Source organism: Tasmannia lanceolata, unplaced genomic scaffold (genome assembly GCF_043159265.1).
Source record: "Tasmannia lanceolata isolate RefF3 unplaced genomic scaffold, GAP_Taslan_0.1 ptg000037l, whole genome shotgun sequence".
NCBI lineage: Eukaryota > Viridiplantae > Streptophyta > Magnoliopsida > Canellales > Winteraceae > Tasmannia > Tasmannia lanceolata.
The window spans coordinates 12,915,612-12,934,309 of NW_027518714.1; the positions used below are offsets into that span (position 1 = coordinate 12,915,612).

At 39.2% G+C, this 18,698-nt stretch overlaps 1 protein-coding gene and 1 long non-coding RNA gene across 3 annotated transcripts; one reads left to right on the forward strand and one right to left on the reverse strand.

The window, feature by feature from the left end:
• Window positions 1-12,329: 12,329 nt before the first annotated feature.
• On the reverse strand, window positions 12,330-17,972 carry LOC143861975 (uncharacterized). Of its 2 annotated transcripts, none has more exons than XR_013240106.1 (2): window positions 17,608-17,972; window positions 12,330-13,395 (listed from the first exon to the last, which is right to left on the reverse strand). It is a non-coding gene; the product is annotated as an uncharacterized LOC143861975 (long non-coding RNA). The 2 variants fall into 2 exon arrangements; XR_013240105.1 differs by having other exon boundaries at window positions 17,578-17,972.
• On the forward strand, window positions 12,416-15,987 carry LOC143861974 (polyphenol oxidase, chloroplastic-like). The gene is made up of 2 exons (XM_077372958.1): window positions 12,416-13,022; window positions 14,543-15,987. The coding sequence occupies exons 1-2, from the start codon at window positions 12,465-12,467 to the stop codon at window positions 15,761-15,763; spliced, it is 1,779 nt and encodes a 592-aa protein (XP_077229073.1). The 5' UTR covers window positions 12,416-12,464; the 3' UTR covers window positions 15,764-15,987.
• Window positions 17,973-18,698: the final 726 nt, after the last annotated feature.

The following is an 18,698-nucleotide window of genomic DNA, read 5'->3' on the forward strand; positions in this document are numbered from 1 at the left end:
TTTCTGAGCAAATTTTTCATGTGCTTTCCTTCTCCATCACTCCTTAATGGCAGATGGTACATACATAGATGATAAGGACATTTCGGATTGGTTCCACCTATATCTTGGTTAAAATCCATTCAGATCCCGTCGTCACTCTTGATCCTTTTTACATTACTTTTGGATTCTACTTCATAAGTCTGTGTGATGATCTATCTTTAATTGGACGAGAATAATCACCGAGACAGAAGCTGAAAATGAAATTTTATTTGTCTTTTTGTGTAGGATTCTTAGTTAAATGTTACCAAAATATTCCTTATGAATAGCATAAATGAAGAAAAGTATGAAAGGTATTCTTGTACCTTAGGATTCTACTTCCTAAGTATGGGTTACGATAATTTTGAATTGGACCGTCTATCAGAGTGTTCCTCCAAGTCCTATTTATGCTATACAAAGTTAGGGCAAGGGTTAGGGGAGGGAAGATACCAGAGATATAAAGTAGATTTGTTATCAGCCAAAAAATTTCAATTTCAATTTCATTCCTATTATACTCACCAAATAGTTCATTAACGATGTAATAGCAACACTAAAAGGAATTGATTGGCTTTATAAGAGCAAATAATTTATTGGTAGTCGATTTTTAAAATAAATATGTTCATTAACAAAAATAAAAGGGATCTGCTAAGGTCCATTGCAAAAGGCTTTTCGCGGGTGGTCTGTTGCACCTCAGACCAGCGAGCTCGTGAATGGAGACAAAAGCTGTTGTCTTCATTAATGAGGTGGCTAGTCTGATGTGCGATAGACCAGCTGCGGAAACCCTTTTCGCGATGGACGCTAGCAATTCTCAATATAAAATTAGGGAAATGATAGCCCCACCCCAGGGAAAACGTGATGGTTGAAAATATTGTACCCAATCCCCATCTCAATCCCCTATTGTACTTTTTCCTGCTCGTAAGAAAATACGTGCAATCTTCATGTAAGAACACTTATGGGATAAATCTCATCCTTAAAATTTCTTATGCGCATATTTTTTTCAAAGAAATAAAGGTTGTTTGTTTCTTTGTAAAATGGGTAAATGGATTTTATTTTTCCTCTTCTTGCATCTTGGGTTAGAGACAAGCTTCTATGCCATCCTCTTATAACTCGTTCTTCCTAAATAAATTCTGGGTAAAAAATTTTACGTGGAAATATATGAGCAGGTAAAGAAAAAGTAGCGGCCATTAGCTTAATGATACAAACCAAATGGGCCATTAAGCAAAATCAATTCCAATTGGCGCCAAATTGGACGGTCAGATTCGTCCATTAGGAATGGATTTTGATCCATGGCCCATCCAGAAAAGGGACAACGAAATAGAGTGGTTTGCTAACTATTAATTACTCGTGCAATGACTATTAACTACTCAGTTTTCTGTATTTCAGTTTTTTTTACTAACTTCTTTTTAACCAGTACCCTATTAAACTCGAATTTTTACCGTCCCTTCTTTTCGCGGAATCACGTTTTGCTGACTATTAACTACTCGTCAAACGGGTAGTTGTAGCTTTTAAGTCTTTGTCCATTACTTGAATAAGGCAGGCATCAAAATCACCAAATCTATCGCGTGTACTATCCATTGTTTGGCCTTTCCTTTTCTTGAATAGACTCCACAGCGGATTGGCCATTCCTTTTATCTGTTCCTTGCAAGAGGCTGTTTTCGTATAACTGGACTTTTATGCATTAATGTAATGAGTGACAGGCAGGAAAATTTATCCTTTGAATAAAACCAACCACTCTGTATCAAGATCGTCCCAGGGAAATGATATTTCCACCCCTGGCTCAGGTTTTCCACCCTCTCTTGTTTGTCAATTTCCTGATGAAGTGAAGGTGGATCCATGTCTGGTAGTTGGTGGACAACTTTTCGCTGCATTGATGGAGAGACTCTGATCTCTGCCTTGACTTCATCCGGCCATCTATGATAGTTTTTGAAAATTTAGCCCTTGAATGGGGGCGTTTTGGTCATTTTATTGAAAAAAATAATTAGTCGTGAGTAGGGGTGTAAACGGATCGAATGAGAAGCGGATATGGCTAAATCCGAATTCGATTACAACATACACTATCCGAATTCGACATATATTTAATATCTATTACCGAATTCGATTCCGACGGATATTGTTCGAATTCGGATATTATCCATATCCGTTTTATCCGGTAATTGTGAACATTTTATTGCAGCACTTTATCTTTCTTCTCCTTCTTACTCATCGAATGGATTTTCAAACCCTAAAACAAGACCTCTGCCTTCTCTTCTCAAAATTAACTCTTAAACCCTAAAATATTTGAGATCATTTTCTTCCTTTTAAATCAAAGGCAGAGAGAGAGAGAGAGAGGATGGTGTTGGTAGTGGTCTTTGGATTTTTTTTTTTTTTGTGTATATATGATGGAATGGGTTTGGGCTATTTTGATCAGGGGAAGTGGGAGTGCTGATGGTGGAAGATGAAGAAAAATGAGGATTGAGATGGGGATTGGGTTAGAGATTGAGGTGACTGGCGGTGATGGAGGTGGCCATGAGAAGGTGGAGAAGGGCGGCGGTGGATTTTGGTGGGGGTTGGGGGCACCAAGGAATGCCGGAGATGGTGTCTCGGCCTCCTCCTTTCTCCTCTCTCTCTTGCTTCTCCTGGCAATATGTCCCCTGTTTTAGTTGTATTTTGGGTTTTTATATAACCCTAAGTTGAAAAATTGATCCGAGCCATCCATTTACCATCAATGACCTAGATGACATTTTTACTTTAGAATTCTCTAGAAGCTACGCCATGTTCTTTCAATAACTATCATCAATTTGTCGCTTTCATCCTACAACCCACATTTGTTGCTTTATAAAGAAGCCATGTCAAACTCCAAGAATCCCCTTGAAATTAGAGATTACTCCATTCCCCACCCAAAACACTTTTTGTTTTGTTTTGTTTTTTCTAAAAAGAAAATTCATTTTTCTTTCAGAAACAAAAGATATTGTGTCATTACTAAAAATAAATATTAATAATATTATTAATAATAAATAAAAAGGATGTAGTTCTCGGATTCAGATGTCAAATGGATCGGATATATCATTTACCAGATTCACATCCGCTAAGAGCCGGATATCTTTTTTTTTATGGTCATCCACTAAGAGCCGGATATCTCATAAACGGATTCGGATAATATCCGCTTGAAACGGATACAGATAATATTCGTTTTAAACGGATTCGGATGCGGACAGTAATCAAATTTTCGAACATCCATTTACACCCCTAGTCCTGAGTCTCCTTACGATTGACACCTCTTCATTGCCTTCTTGCGCACGTGTAGATGTAGTATTCTTTATTTTATTTATTTATATTTTTTTGGGGGGTTGGGTGCACTCATGAATTCTTGAAAAAAGAGGGAGCAAGCCAATGGTTCAATGAATAGCATGAAATATTCTAATTGAATAGGATAAAATAAAATGAAGGAACTACTCCTTAATAACAATCACTGACTTAGGAAAGGAGTCATAAATGGCGCTACGAGTCAGAAACCCAACCAAGCAAATGGATTAATGAATATATAGAGTAGACGGTACGCATGGGCGATGATATTTTCACTCCCCCTTACATTCTGCGAATAATCCCTACATGGGTGCGAATTTATCATCTCCCAAGGGTTCATTATATCTTGCATGGGTGCAGAATGTAAGGAGGAGGGTGTCAATCTGGGATTTGTCTGATGAAATTACCCAATTGTATAATTTATTTTAGAAAGGGTATTTTTGTCAATGAATTAGAAATATGGATTAGGGATCTTAACTCTAATTATAAAGAAAAACCTATACTCAAGAGGAGAAACTGCAGGCAAAACCTGTTTTGAATTGGACGAGAATAATCATAATCATCGAGACAAAAGCTGAAAATGAAATTTTATTTGTCTTTTTGTGTAGGATTCTTAGTTAAATGTTACCAAAATATTCCTTATGAATAGCATAAATGAAGAAAAGTATGAAAGGTATTCTTGTACAATAGGATTCTACTTCCTAAGTATGGGTTACGATAACTTTGAATTGGACCGTCTATCAGAGTGCTCCTCATAGTGTTCCTCCAAGTCCTATTTATGCTATACAAAGTTAGGGCAAGGGTTAGGGGAGGGAAGATACCAGAGATATAAAGTAGATTTGTTATCAAGACGAAAGGCTGAAAATGTAATGCTTTTTTGTCTTTTTGGGTAGGATTTTCAAGTAGAAAAAATTTCCTCATGAGTAAACATAAGTGAACAAAAATATGAAAGGCACCAAGGCCCTGTTTGTTTATACAAACAGTCAGTTGTCATAATCTTATAAATTTCAATTTACGTTGATTGAAAATCAGCCAAAAAATTTCAATTTCATTCCTATTATACTCACCAAATAGTTCATTAACGATGTAATAGCAACACTAAAAGGAATTGATTGGCTATATAGGGCTGTCCAGGGAAGATGAGGGGTGTGAAAAAAAGCTCGGTAAGCTTGCGAGCCTGGCCGAGCCTAACCGGGCCGAGCCGAGCCCGAGCCTGATTCGAGCCCGAGCCGAGCTTTTGAGCTTAACGAGCCGAGCCGAGCCTGGCCAAGCTCGGCTCGTTTACACCCCTACCCTAGGGGACATAAAGCTTATTTGAGGATAGAATAAACAAGGGTTTGCTATCCCCACAAGCACAGCCCCAGTGAACACGTTTTATCGTCACTCTTAATCAATTCGGAGTGGGTTGCACCCATGGTTTAAAATTTCAGTTTCAGTAACCGTTTCGGACTCCACCGAAAACCGAAATTTCGGCGACATCCGAAATTTGTAAGACTTTTTTAAAAAAATAAATAATGCCATTTAATCGAAATTTCGGTCCGAAATTTGGTAAATGGTGAAAAATGAAATTTCAGAACATTTCGGTTTCAGTCCCACCGAAATCCGAAATTTCGTCGAAATTTAAAACCATGGTACTTGCACCTGGCAACACCATATGTGGCCGACATTATTTAAAGAGTTGATCAGTATACATGTGGTGAAGTTTCTTTCCGTATAATAACAGTTGTCCACAAGGATAAACGTGACATTTCTGAGCAAGTTTTTCATGTGCTTTCCTTCTCCATCACTCCTTAATGGCAGATGGTACAAACGCAAGAAATTTAGACTACACAGCCAGAAGTCTTGGTCCATACATAGATGATAAGGACATTTCGGATCGGTTCCACCTATATCTTGGTTAAAATCCATTCAGATCCTGTGACTCTTGATCCTTTTAACATTACTTTTGGATTCTACTTCATAAGTCTGTGTGATGATCTGTTTTGAATTGGACGAGAATAATCATAATCATCGAGACAAAAGCTGAAAATGAAATTTTATTTGGCTTTTTGTGTAGGATTCTTAGTTAAATGTTACCAAAATATTCCTTATGAATAGCATAAATGAAGAAAAGTATGAAAGGTATTCTTGTACAATAGGATTCTACTTCCTAAGTATGGGTTAGGATAACTTTGAATTGGACCGTCTATCAGAGTGCTCCTCAGAGTGTTCCTCCAAGTCCTATTTATGCTTTACAAAGTTAGGGGGTTAGGCGAGGGAGGATACCCACGATATAAAGTAGAATTGCCTGAAAATGAAAAAGTAGAATTGTTATTAAGACGAATTGAAAGTGAAAAAGCGCCACTGTGCACCCTATTGCCCACGCAGCGCTTGTGCGAGCCACCCATTTATAACCCATTGTTCACTAAAGCAAAGAAAAGAAGTGGGAAAAGCTATATAAACCACTCTCCCACTTTTTTTCAAAGCAATATGGGATTATCTTTTCTTCGCAAAACTACTCTCTCTCTCTCTCTCTCTCTTAAGAAGCCACTTTTTTCAAAGAAGTTTTTCTTTTCCAAAACGTCTTTAAAAAGCTTTTTCCAAAACTCTATTTTGACTCAAAATTCATGATTTTTAAAATCAAAATCCAACACGAAGGCCCTGTTCGTTTATACAAACAGTCAGTTGTCATAATCTTATACAAACAGGGCCTAAATACAGATCTAGATTGCTCCATTGCATTTTGTGGCAATAACTGGGTCATGATCCGAAATGATTTCTGACCTTAGGTTTTGAATCCAATGGACACTGTTCAAATCCAGGTGTTGCATCCAAATCCAGTCCATCAACGCTGAGATCCTTTAGATCCATCGGACCAACTTGGGCCTAAACAGTAAATACAGGTCTAGGTAGCTCCATTGCATTTTAAGGCAATATCTAGGTCAAGATCCGCAATAATTTCTGACCATAGGTTATGAATCCAATGGACACTGTTATAATCCTGATGAGGGCCCTCTCCCCCTTTAAATTCTATTCTACCTATTACCTTATTACAAATTGGAAGTAGATTTGCCAAGTTTAAGAAATAAAGGATCCACCAATTCCTAGATGGAAGTCGTCGGACCCTTGACGGCTTTAATTAAATTCTGATGTGTCAAGTATGGGAAACCCCGGCCTTGATGTCGTGGGAGGTTTGCTTCGAGATGAGGAGCAAGAGACCAAATGAGCATTCTCAGGTCCCTTTGGGTTCAAGGATTCTAATGAGGCAAAGGTTAGAGTGGCTCTCCAGGAGTCCAGGGTACGAGGCTCGTCGTCGGTAACCTATTGGATAGCTTGGTAGTGGAAGGAGATTGGCTCATCAGGTTTCCAAACGTTCGTCACTTGGCTAATAGCAGACAGTGGTTGGGTAGCGGAGAAACATTTAACATGTTGAAAAGCATAAATGTTTATTAAGGGCCCACTACTCGACCCATATTTCCTTCTGCAGTGTAGATTTTTCTTTGTCGTCTGTGATTTTGTTTATTTCTTGGCTTGTATTTCTTCCCTAGACCTTCTGGATTTGTTTCTCTCGCAATAATATAATTTGATCATTTAAAAAAAAAAAAATGCTCGGATCATTTAGATCCATCAGGACCATCCTTGGTCCATTGACATCTGTTCTCACACATAACACAACTACACAAGGAAGATTCAAGTAAGAAACATGTAACATGTTGAAAAGCATAAATGTTTACTAAGGGCCCACTACTTGACCCATATATCCTAAATGACTTTAATACCCGCCTACAATTTAGCAAAATTATAGTACAAATTACTGGTTGCCATAGTCTCACTGCGAAAAAGTCCCGCTGTTGAAAATTAACGATACTGTTTAATACTTTTGAAAGATCAAAAGAACGCATTAAGTTTAGAGGACTCAGTGTCAGTGATGTGATACATATGATGTTGATTTAGGGATTTTTATAGAAAATCTTTACCAAACGTCTTAATGGGGGGGGGGGGGGGGGGGGGGGGGTGGGGTGTCTCGCTGCTACCGGAGCAAGGAGCAGCGATGGTGAAGGAAGTTGCCACAAATATTGATTTCCAAATAATGTCTCGCAGAACAGATTTGAAAATCAGAATTTTTTGCTCTGTTGCAGCTGATTTGGAAATCTAAAGATCTAATCTAGTTGAAAATATAAACTAAATCCAAATCTAAATCTTGTTGGTATCCAAACGTGGCCCCCCAAACGAAAAACGTAAGGGTCGAATAACTGATGTGAAGTCCGATGATATCCCAATATACCCGATAACTTCTTGCCTTTTATCTTAGTTTCGTTTTTTTTTCCTTAAAATAACAAAACTACCTGTAGCTACACCATGTGACATGTGATTTGCTCAATTCTGCTCTCGGTTAGGTAGCTAGTTACGGTAGGGAAAGGAACACTCCGTATGGTAATTATTTGAAAGCTGACCATAGGGGTGTAAACGGATCGAATTCGGAGCGGATATGGCTATATCCGAATTCGATTACAGTATACACTATCCAAATTCGGATTCGGATTCGACGGATATTTAATATCTAGTACCGAATTCGTATCCGTCAGATATTGTTCGAATTCGGATATTATCCGTATCCGTTTATCCGGTAAATTTGAACATTTTATTGCAGCACTTTATCTTTTTTCTCCTACTTACTCGAATGAATTTTCCAAACCCTAAAACTAGACCTCTACATTATCTTCACAAAATTAACTCTCAAACCCTAAAATATATGAGATCCTCTTCTTCCTTTTATAACAAAGGCAGAGAGAGAGAGAGGGAGGGGATGGGGATGGATGATAGTGTTGGTAGTGGTCTTTGGGTTTTTCCTTTTTTTTTTGTATATGATGGAATGGGTTTAGGCTATTTTTGTTTTTATTTTTATTTTTCTAAAAAGAATATTCACTTTTCTTATAGAAACAAAAGATAGTGTGTCATTACTAACAATAAATATTAATGATATTATTAATAATAAATAAAAAGGATTTACTTCTCGGATTCGGTTGTTAAAAGGATACCCGCCTACAATTTAGCAAAATTTCGTACAAATTACTGGTCCGGCGGAGAAACTCATTTGCCATGGTCTCACTGTGAAAAAGTCCCGCTGTTGAAAATTAACGATACTGTTTAATACTTTTGAAAGATCAAAAGAACGCACTAAGTTTAGAGGACTTAGTGTCAGTGATGTGATATATGTGATGTTGATTTAGGGATTTATAGAAAATCTTTACCAAACGTCTTAATGAAAATGTTGGAAGGTTAAGAGAAAAACCCATGTGCGAAATATGTTCATTATCCGGGGGGGGGGGCTATCATTTTCCTAAATATGTTACCTCACGCATCTGTATTTTGATTTGGATTTGAGTTTTGGATACAAAACACATCAATCATCTTCATGATCATGTTTTGAGAGAGAGAGAGGGAGTGAGGGAGGGGTGTCTCGCTGCTGCCAGAGCAACGTTGAGGAGCAGCGATGGTGAAGGAAGTTGCCACAAATATTGATTTCCAAATAATTTCTTGCAGAACAGATTGTGATCTAGTTGAAAATATAAACTAAATTCAAATCTAAATCTTGTTGGTATCCAAACATGGCCCCCCAAACGAAAAACGTGAGGGTTGAATAACTGATATGAAGTCCGATGATATCCCAATATACCCGATAACTTCTTGCCTTTTATCTTAGTTTCGTTTTTTTCTTACTTAAAATAACAGAACTACCTGTAGCTACGCCATGTGACATGTGATTTGCTCGGTTCTGCTCTGGGTTAGGTAGCCATATGGTAATTATTTGAAAGCTGACCATTAAGATAGGGACTTTTTTGTTTTTTTTTTTTTTTGACCCCCCTTTCTCTTTCTCACACAAATGAAACGTGACTTGAGTGCTTGGATTCTTGTCAAACATATCACATTCGGCTCACCCACCTCCTCTGTGTTGAAGCATAAATGATTAAATAACACAATCTCTAATGGCTTAAGCTTTTGGAACAGGGCGATGATATTTTCACACCCCCCCCCCCCCGCCCCTCTCATTAAGCATGCGCCCCCCTAGAAACCTGATTTGGCGTGAACAGTGGGCAACTTTTACGCTTCTTGACGTCAATCACTTGAGGAATGTTTGAAGGCAGTTAAGACGGCGTCAAAGCCGCTGCCCCGGTGTAAATGATGAAAAAAAATGCAAACGTTTTCAGAGCGTGAAAGCTTTGTGGGAGGCTTTGCTCTTGTGAATTTCGTGCTTTCGAGGGTTGGGAGATGGGCTATTTATAGTTGAAAAATAGGAAAAACTACTTCTTTTAGGGTATTAATTAGGGATTTTTTTTTAAAAAAATTGAATTGATTGGGTTTTGGAAGAAATGGGCGTGAAAACGAGCTGGTTGATAACGTGATATGAGGTTTGGGTAGAAGTTAGGGATTTGACAGAGATTTGGGAATTTGGGGAAAGTTTTAAAGGGGGAAAATTGGATTTTTTTTGTGGGGAAATGGTATCTAGGTCGTGGTTTTATTTTCTTTGAAAGAATTTGGCAATTTATGGAAGATTTGGGTGGTGGAATGGGAGGGAACATGGCTTGTTTTCCATTTGGGGCGAAAATACACATTCGGCCAATGGCATGGCTTCGTAAATTCGAAAGTTATTTTGGTTTATTCTATACTTTAAAGGATGATGGCATGAGTTGTAATTAACTGCAAAAGTGAGGGTCTTTGGTTTTGCTTAAAAGGGTGGTTTTTTAAAAAATAATATGCTTACAGTATAAAATATGACGGGTGGTACGTTTGAGGGGGCCTTCACTATTATAATTTCTCACATTAAAAAACCATGCAGGTAGAAGACAAATAACATTTCATTTTCAGCTTTTCTTCCCTGGCCTAGCCTGACCTAAGATAAGACAGGTCACCAGCCGGGGATTTTAAAGGATTTTAACCGAGACAAAGGTGGATCCGATTCGACTATCCCGTGATGGATGGACCCCGACTTTTGGCTGTGTAGTCCAAATATCTTTTGTATTCGTACCATTTGCCATTAAAGAAAGACAGGAAAATGAGAGATGATGAAAAATGTGCTCTGAAGTGGAGCATTTGTCAACAGGGAGAGCTGTTGTTGTGCAGGAAGATACTTCACCTGATGTATTTCCACCGTTACAGACAAAATAGTCGGCCATCAATAGCTTTGATTATTGCCCGAGTGCAACCCACACTAAGGCTGTGATTTATGGGTATAAAAAGTCCTGGTTTAATTTATCCTCAGATTAAATTAATGTCCACTGGGGCATGTGCACTGGGGCATGCTGCACTAGTGATGCATCTAGCATCACTGTTAGCCCTGCCAAACAATAAATATGAGAAAATTACCTTAATAGCTTAATGTCCACTAGGGCGTACTTGATCTAGTGATCGTGCCTAATGTGTAGATGAATCTAGCCCGTCAAGCACATGTAGCTTAGCTCAGGACTCCCCTTCTTATTCTTCGGTCTATCTATTTTGAGGAGAAACAATTAGGAAACTAAACAAAAAGGAAGATTGCAGTTTTCTTCGAAAAAAACCAACCTCCACATGCAATTGCATTAGTTGAATGGGAATTCGTGCCCATTACAAATCCCTCCTTCACATTAAAACCACTACCACTAATGTGAAAACAACCATTTACTCCAAAAGATTAAGCTGTTAGATTTGGTTTTATTTAATATTCTTTTGTACCATAACACTGTCCCTCGCATGTGGCCTCCCCCTTTGGGTTGGCCTACACGTGGCACATGTGACTCCTCTTTTGGTTTGGCCATTAATATCAAGGCTCTGTTCACTTAAGATTATGCTAGCCAAATTGTGAGTCCAAAACCAATTATTGGACTCAAAATCAAACGTAGATTTGAGTCCAATAATTTGTTTCAGGCTCACAATCGGTTGGCATAATCTTAAACGAACAGGACCAAGGAGTTTTAAACCAGTGACCTTTGCTCTGATACCATGTGAAACAACCAATTACTCCAAAAGCTTAAGATGTTAGAGTTGGTGTTATTTAATATATTCTACTTATAACAACGAATTCCTAAAAACACTCAGCCCTGTTTGTTTAAGATTATAACAACTGCTTATGAGTGATAAACCAATTATTGGACTCAAATTCAAACATAATTTTGAGTCCAATAATTGGTTTCCCACTCACTATCGGTTGTCACAAACTTAAACAAACAGAGCCTCAATCGCCTGATTTTCTCCCACTACATGCCTGAAACATGTGCAGCACCCCACCCAGTTGATCTGACTGCATGCTTGACCAACTTCTAGACTCGCCCCCCCCCCCCCCCCCGCTCCCCGCGGCAGTATGCATGCGCCCCTTTATAACGTGAACAGTTGGCAACTTCAACGCTTTTTGACGTCAAATCACGTTGACAGGAGAGCGAATGCATACTGCGGGGGTGTGTTTGAAAATCTCACTGCCCTCTTAGTATTTAAAGAGCTGTAAAAGGGTTTTTACTGTTCCCAAAAGCCCCACTTAGATGACAATTAAGAGAAATTATATTGTGCTTACAACAATAAGGCCTTGCCACTTAGATGACAATTAAGAGAAATTATATTGTGCTTACAACAATAAGGCCTTGCAATCATTTCCCCCCCCCCCTGCTCCATTGATTCCCATATCAGTTATGGAAGCAATTCTGATAATTGTGAAACTCATCTGAGATACGGAGGAATAGGCTATTCGCTTTTTAAAATTGCGTTGACCGTGAGAAGTTGAAGCTGCATAGATTATTACTAACTGGAATAAAAGAATGAGTAGGTCTGTTCAGCCCAAAATGCCCCCCCCCCCCCGATTCCCATATCAGTTATGGAAGCAATTCCGATAATTGTGAAACCCATCTGAGATACGGAGGAATAGGCTATTCGCTTTTTAAAATTGCGTTGACCGGGAGAAGTTGAAGCTGCATAGATTATTACTAACTGGAATAAAAAAATGAGTAGATCTGTTCGCCAAAAATGGCCCCCCGCCCCCACCCCCACCAAATTATTCGGTGCAAGGCCTACAGCAACCATATAAAAACTTGACAATAAAAGGCTAAAAGACAAGATACATGAGCGCAAATATGAAAACATGGTACGATAAAACTCTCTCTCTCTCTCTATTTATACCGCTGCAAATATCCCAAACATTCAATACATCAACAGAAAACCCTACAATGCCTTTCTCTACTCTAATCTCCACCACCTATCATCCCTCTATCTTCTCCAAAAAGACAAACCCCCTCTCCCTTTCAAAAAACCCACCACCCTCCACCACCTATCATCCCTCTTGCATTCGTAGTGCAAGAGACGAACCCTCGAACAAAGTCAACAAACCCATTACAAAGTCTTCAAAGCCAGACAAATCTCTTAATAATCTAGACAGAAGAGATGTTCTCCTAGGGTTGGGAGGTCTGTATGGTGCGACCCTCGGCCGAGCCGAGGCTGCACCGATCACACCGCCGGACTTCACCACCTGCAAGACTGCAACTGACAATGGCCCTCCCACCTACTGTTGCCCTCCCAGCACTACAAGCAAAATCAAGCAATGGGAGTTCCCATCTTCATCTTCTTTAATGCGTGAACGAAAAGCGGCACACCTTCTTACTGCTGACGAGATTAAGAAATATAACCAGGCGGTAGCCCTCATGAAGGAGCTCCCACTTACAGACCCACGAAATTTCACGCAACAAGCCAACGTTCATTGCGCCTACTGCGATGGTGCTTATACTCAGGTTTTTTCTAAAAAAAATGGAATTTTAGTGGGTCCTTGTTGACTCTCTTATGGCCCATAAATCATGCTAATCATCTAATCCCAACAGCCAATAATGCCTACTTTCTTATCTTCGAACGTCCACCATGTTAAAATTATGGAATTTGTTTGCTAGGCAATTTTAGGCTGATTTTTTCACTTTTAAGCAGTTTTTTGTCTTTTTCTGCTCTCATGCAAGTAGACCTGGAAAAGGCCGGGTCGACCGGCGGGCCACCCGGATTTTTGACATATCTTTTAAGATTTTTTTATTTGTATAGGGTATTGCTAGCCACCTTCGCAACCCATTTATGTTGTTGACTGTTTGAGAGATTTGTCTTATTGTCGCTCGGTGCAAACTGCCAATAAATAATAACCATGGTACTTTAAATGAGAAATTATGAAAAAATGGAAGCAAAGTAGAAAAATTACAAAAAAAAAAATCATAAGAATGTTCTAAATTATGACAATTAAGGAAAAAAAATACGTAGAAAAAGCAAGAAAAAAATACATGGTAAAAGTAAAAGTTATGACAATTACAGAAAAAAAGCCCCAAAAGGTGTCATAATAAAACCTTTTCAGGGCAGCCGCGGGCCAGGTGCGCGGGTCCACCCGCCCCGGCTAAGTTTTGACGGGCCGGATGGACCCGCGGGTCAATTTCAAACGGGACCTGTAATTTACGGGCGGGTCCTGGTCACTTTTTGCCAGGTCTACATGCAAGAGTCTGCAGCCACGGAAACTTGGATAGCCATCTCTAGAAAATTCCCTAGCAAATCCATAAAAATATATGGGATTTGCTAGCGTATAAGGCATTTTGACGGATGTGTTGTTGCATGTGTGAGCACCCACACGAGGCTCACTTTTCAGCAGATTTTGTCTTCATTCACGAGGTGGCTGCTATCAATTGCAACAGCCCATCGGCGAAATGCCTTCTCCAATGGACGCTAGCAAATCCCAAATTATTTATAGGCGACTAGTAAAATTTAAGGACTTATATCGTCATTAGTAAGAGAAATGACTAATTAACAAAAAAATAACTAACAGCTGTAAAAAAACTTATTAACAAATGGAAGTTCAATCAGTTGAAACTCAAAATATCAGTTTCCTTTTCGATATTCAAAATCTTAAAGTAGATCTTTGGCAGATCTCAAAAGCTATTATTTAACTATTTAACCAGCTGTCAAAAGCTATTACAATTATAGTAGGGACAATACCCGTGGCCTATTTCTTATTAAAAAAATAACATCCATAATAACTTGGATTATTGTATTTGCTAGGGACCTTCACACAAGGCATTTCCAAGGTGGGCGGGCTTTTTGCATGAGACAGCAGCCACATAGGCTCACTTTTCAAGTCTTATTAATTTAATTCATCTGAGGTGGCTGCACTCTCATGCAACATCCGGCCCACGAAATTCTTACTGCGATATGATGGTCCCTAGCAAATCCCCTTATTTCTATTAACATTTTCTAAGTTGGTGTAGCCATATTGTTTTTGGAATCACAGGCTGGATACACAGTCGAACTCCAGGTCCACGCCTCATGGCTTTTTTTTGCTTGGCATCGCTGGTACTTGTACTTCTATGAAAGGATCCTTGCAAAATTACTCAATGATGAAACTTTAGCTATCCCTTTCTGGAATTGGGATGCAGCCGACGGAATGACCATGCCTGCCATGTTCGTTGACAAGCTCACGCCACTCTACGACTGTCTTCGCAATGCCAATCACCAGCCACCTACGTTAATCAATCTTGCTTCAACGACCACGACTGATTTGACTGATCCGGAACTTATTCTAAGTAATTACGCTACCATGTATAAACAAGTTGTACAAAAGACAACACCTTCCCTCTTTTTTGGTGCAGCATATAGTGCCGGGACTGCAGCTGAACCGGGAGCTGGCTCAGTTGAAAATGTTCCGCATAATATAGTACACGCATGGACTGGAAATCCAAACCCAAATACACCTAATGGAGAAGACATGGGGATCCTCTACTCTGCGGCCCGTGACCCGATTTTCTTCGCTCATCACAGTAACGTGGATCGGCTTTGGACAATATGGAAGACCTTATCAGGGAAGAATCGAATAGATTTCACTGATACTGATTACTTAGATTCATCATTTTTGTTCTATGATGAGAATGCTGAATTGGTTCAAGTGAAGGTCTCCGATGCACTCGATCCTTCGAAATTGAGGTATGGTTACCAAGATGTTGAAATCCTATGGGAGACTAAGCCTACCACCACAACTACTGCTACTACTACTAGTATGCTCCCAACCAAGAAAGCGTTAGCGAAAACCTTGAAGAAGAAGGCTGGCGAGTTTGGGAGCAACCCACGCCAACTGGGCTCCATCATTAGGGCCACTGTTAAGAGGCCTAAGAAGTCTAGGAGTAAGGAGGAAAAAGAGAATGAGGAAGAGATTTTGGTTGTGAATCTTGAGCTTAGTAGGGATGAGTTTGTGAAATTTGATGTTTACATCAATGCTGAGGGTGAGAAATTTGGTGGGCCAGCATCTAGTAACTTTATTGGGAGCTCGGTGCATCTTCCCCATTCTAATGTTATGAAAAACATGAAAGTGAACACACTGCTTAGATTGCCATTGAATGAAGCTTTGGAAGATCTTGGAGCCGAGGGAGATGATGATGTGGAGGTGATTATAGTTCCCAAAGCGGGAAAGGGGGAAAAGATAACTATTAAAGGGATTAAGATCGAGATTGGTGTATGAAGAAACCACGTGTTAGAGAGTATGAGTAGGCTAATATTAGGTGGGAGATATTGCCTTTGCACCCCCCTGATGAATAAGGGAAAGACGTGTGTGTGATGTGTCTTTAGTTAACAGTCCGTATTTGAATAGTTGCTGTTTTCTGTTGCCCTATGAATAAGAGAAACCACCTGTTAGGTTGGTTTATGCCTACATTTGTAATAGAATATGCAATGCGTCTTTCTTTATCTCTTAAATTTGTAATAGATTATGCAATGCGTCTCTCTCTCGAAATTAGCCATGAGATGCATTTAGGTCTGGCAATTTAACCCGGAGAAACTGGGATCAGCTCCACCCCGCTCCGCACGGGGCGGGGACAAAAAAATTCTCCGTTGCAGGGAAGGGGCCGGCCGGGACGGGGATGATTTTAGCTCCTCCCCCACCCGCCCCGCCCCGGTTCAATACTAGTACATTGCTGTCCTTGCATTATAAAAAAACAACTAATTTAAAATTTAAATTCTAAATCTTCCCTCGTGATTCTAATTTCTAATCGATTGGGCGCTAAGAGTAAATTAAAAGTCTAAAACGAGGGAATCCCGAACCGGGGATATGGCGGGGATTTTGTCCCCGTAGGCTGCGGGGCGGGTCGGGGATTAGATATTCCCTGCGGGGAGGGGATGGGGATGCTTATCTTGATAAGGACTCAAAGTTTGCCCAACAGTTTACTCGTATACATTGTAACTAAAAATTCCATGATATATGGGGCAGATTTCTTGTATATATACATTGGGTAGGAATGAAAAGAAAGCACACTTTCTACAGATCACACAAAGAGATATGAGCAAGATCCGAATGAAAATGATGATGCAAATGGTACTGTCAAGAACCCAAGGAACAAGAACAACTTTTCCTACTTGTGATAACAAAGGAGAGTAATATCTTGAAAAGTTGAAGCAAAAGCAGAGGGGATACCGTAAAGGAAAGGGACATTTTCTTTTTTAAATTATCAAGGAGATGTGACAGATCCAACAAGTAATAATAAAATGCTAAGTGAAATGTGAAAAGATAAAATAATCGATCAGTAGAAATTAGAAATGTGGGCAAGAAAGCTTTTTTCTTCTCTTTTAGTAGGTGGCCTTTTAATAATTATCTTTTGTTTTTGTGCACTAAAATTTTTTCACCACCCCCCTCAAAAAGTGTTAAAGTTGCCAACTGTTCACGTTACAAGACGGAGGGGGGAGGATGCTTACTGCAGAGAGGGTGAAAATATCATCTCCCCACTGACTTTCTGAAAACCTATGAACAATAAGCAAAGAAATTACTAATTCCGAGATTTTCTGTCTCTCTTTTTTTTTTTTCTCTTCTGAATAGCAATGAATCAAATTAACGAAGAGAGAAAGACCGAGAATACCCAAATTATCCAAAAGAGTGGTATGGTGAAGGGTGCCATTAATAAACCGGCTATAGTTGGGGCTCTCATATAATTAAAGGATAAATAAATGCACTTTAGTGAGATGGTCCAATGGGGGCGCCTTTGTAGCTCAATTTTTAGCAAGGGCACTCTTCAATTTAGAAACCTTCTTAGCTAATAATTTCGACATATTACCCCAAAAAAAAAAACTAATGGAAAGAAGGAATTGTGCCTTTTACTTTATGAATATTGATCCATTGGCTAACTATCACAACTTGAATGTCCCTCTAAGTAAAAATTGAAGAGGGTCCGTTCAAGTTTTTTGTTTTGTTTTTCCTTTCATGTAATTCAAGTAAAAAAGTCTAGAAATATTTTTCCTATTCAAACTTTTTCAGACATAATCATGGCTAGATAAATTGAAGGTTACCTATTCCTCCTCCAGTTATGGTATACTTACACAGATGCCGTCGGTCTTCCATGGCTCGGGAGCTTTAAAAAGGCAGACAGGTTAGTCCGAGTGTGAACACTAATCTCCATCATTAGAGCTAATATTAGGGCGGATACGAATTCTAGGTGTATGGAAGTGAAATAGAAAGTGTGTAAAGAGGAAAAAGTGGAAGAGTTTGTAGGAGGTATGTATTTGTGAAGTTTGATGTTTATATCAATGTGATATTGAAAATTTTGGAAGCTTTGTGGATGCACTCTCAGTCAGGCAACATTGTCTTAGGTTGGGGAAAATGTAGCGATGAGTTTGTTTCCCAGTACAATGCCTTTGGAAGAGATAGGCAAGATGGACTTGGAGGGCAATTTTCGGCTCATGAAGAAGTCACTAATGGGTGAGAAATATATAAATAAGGTAAGGTTACGAACATCTTCTTATTAGTACAATGTCGTACAAGGTAGTACATTTTCCTTTTTACTTGGCTGGTACTACTGCCTAGGGCATGTTGAGACCCTAGAATCTTATTTTCTATGAAGCATTTTTCTAGGAAAATATCATTTTCATAAGTTCAAGATCTAGACCGTTCATCTGCTGTGTCATCGTGGAAGCCCAAACAACACAGAGATTAGAAGAACCAAAGTCAACCATGGCATATTCAAGAGAAGAGGAAAAAAAATGAAATCACCCATGAAATGAAATAACTTCTCCAAATACTCTCTAATCACAGAATAAAAACTTCTGTTTGTAAAGGGCAGTGATGTCCCCCAACCCTCTACTCTTCACAACTGCTACAACAGTATACAAACCTCTCTCCAACATGAACGGTTTTGTGCCTAATAGTTAATATATGTAAATCCTTGTAGGGCCCACTCATGTTTTTCAAAATGCAGTGTACGGCCTACACCATAGGATGATCCAGACCGTCCATTTGATGGGCCAGATCATAAATGGTTATGTCCCAAAAAATCATTTCCATAAGATGATCCTAGTGCTCTGATCTAAAGAGAAACTGCATATTATGGAAACCTCTATAGATCGGAGGGTTACGATCATCCTTGGAAATGATTTCGGAGGTACAACTTATTCATGTTGTGGCCCACCAAATG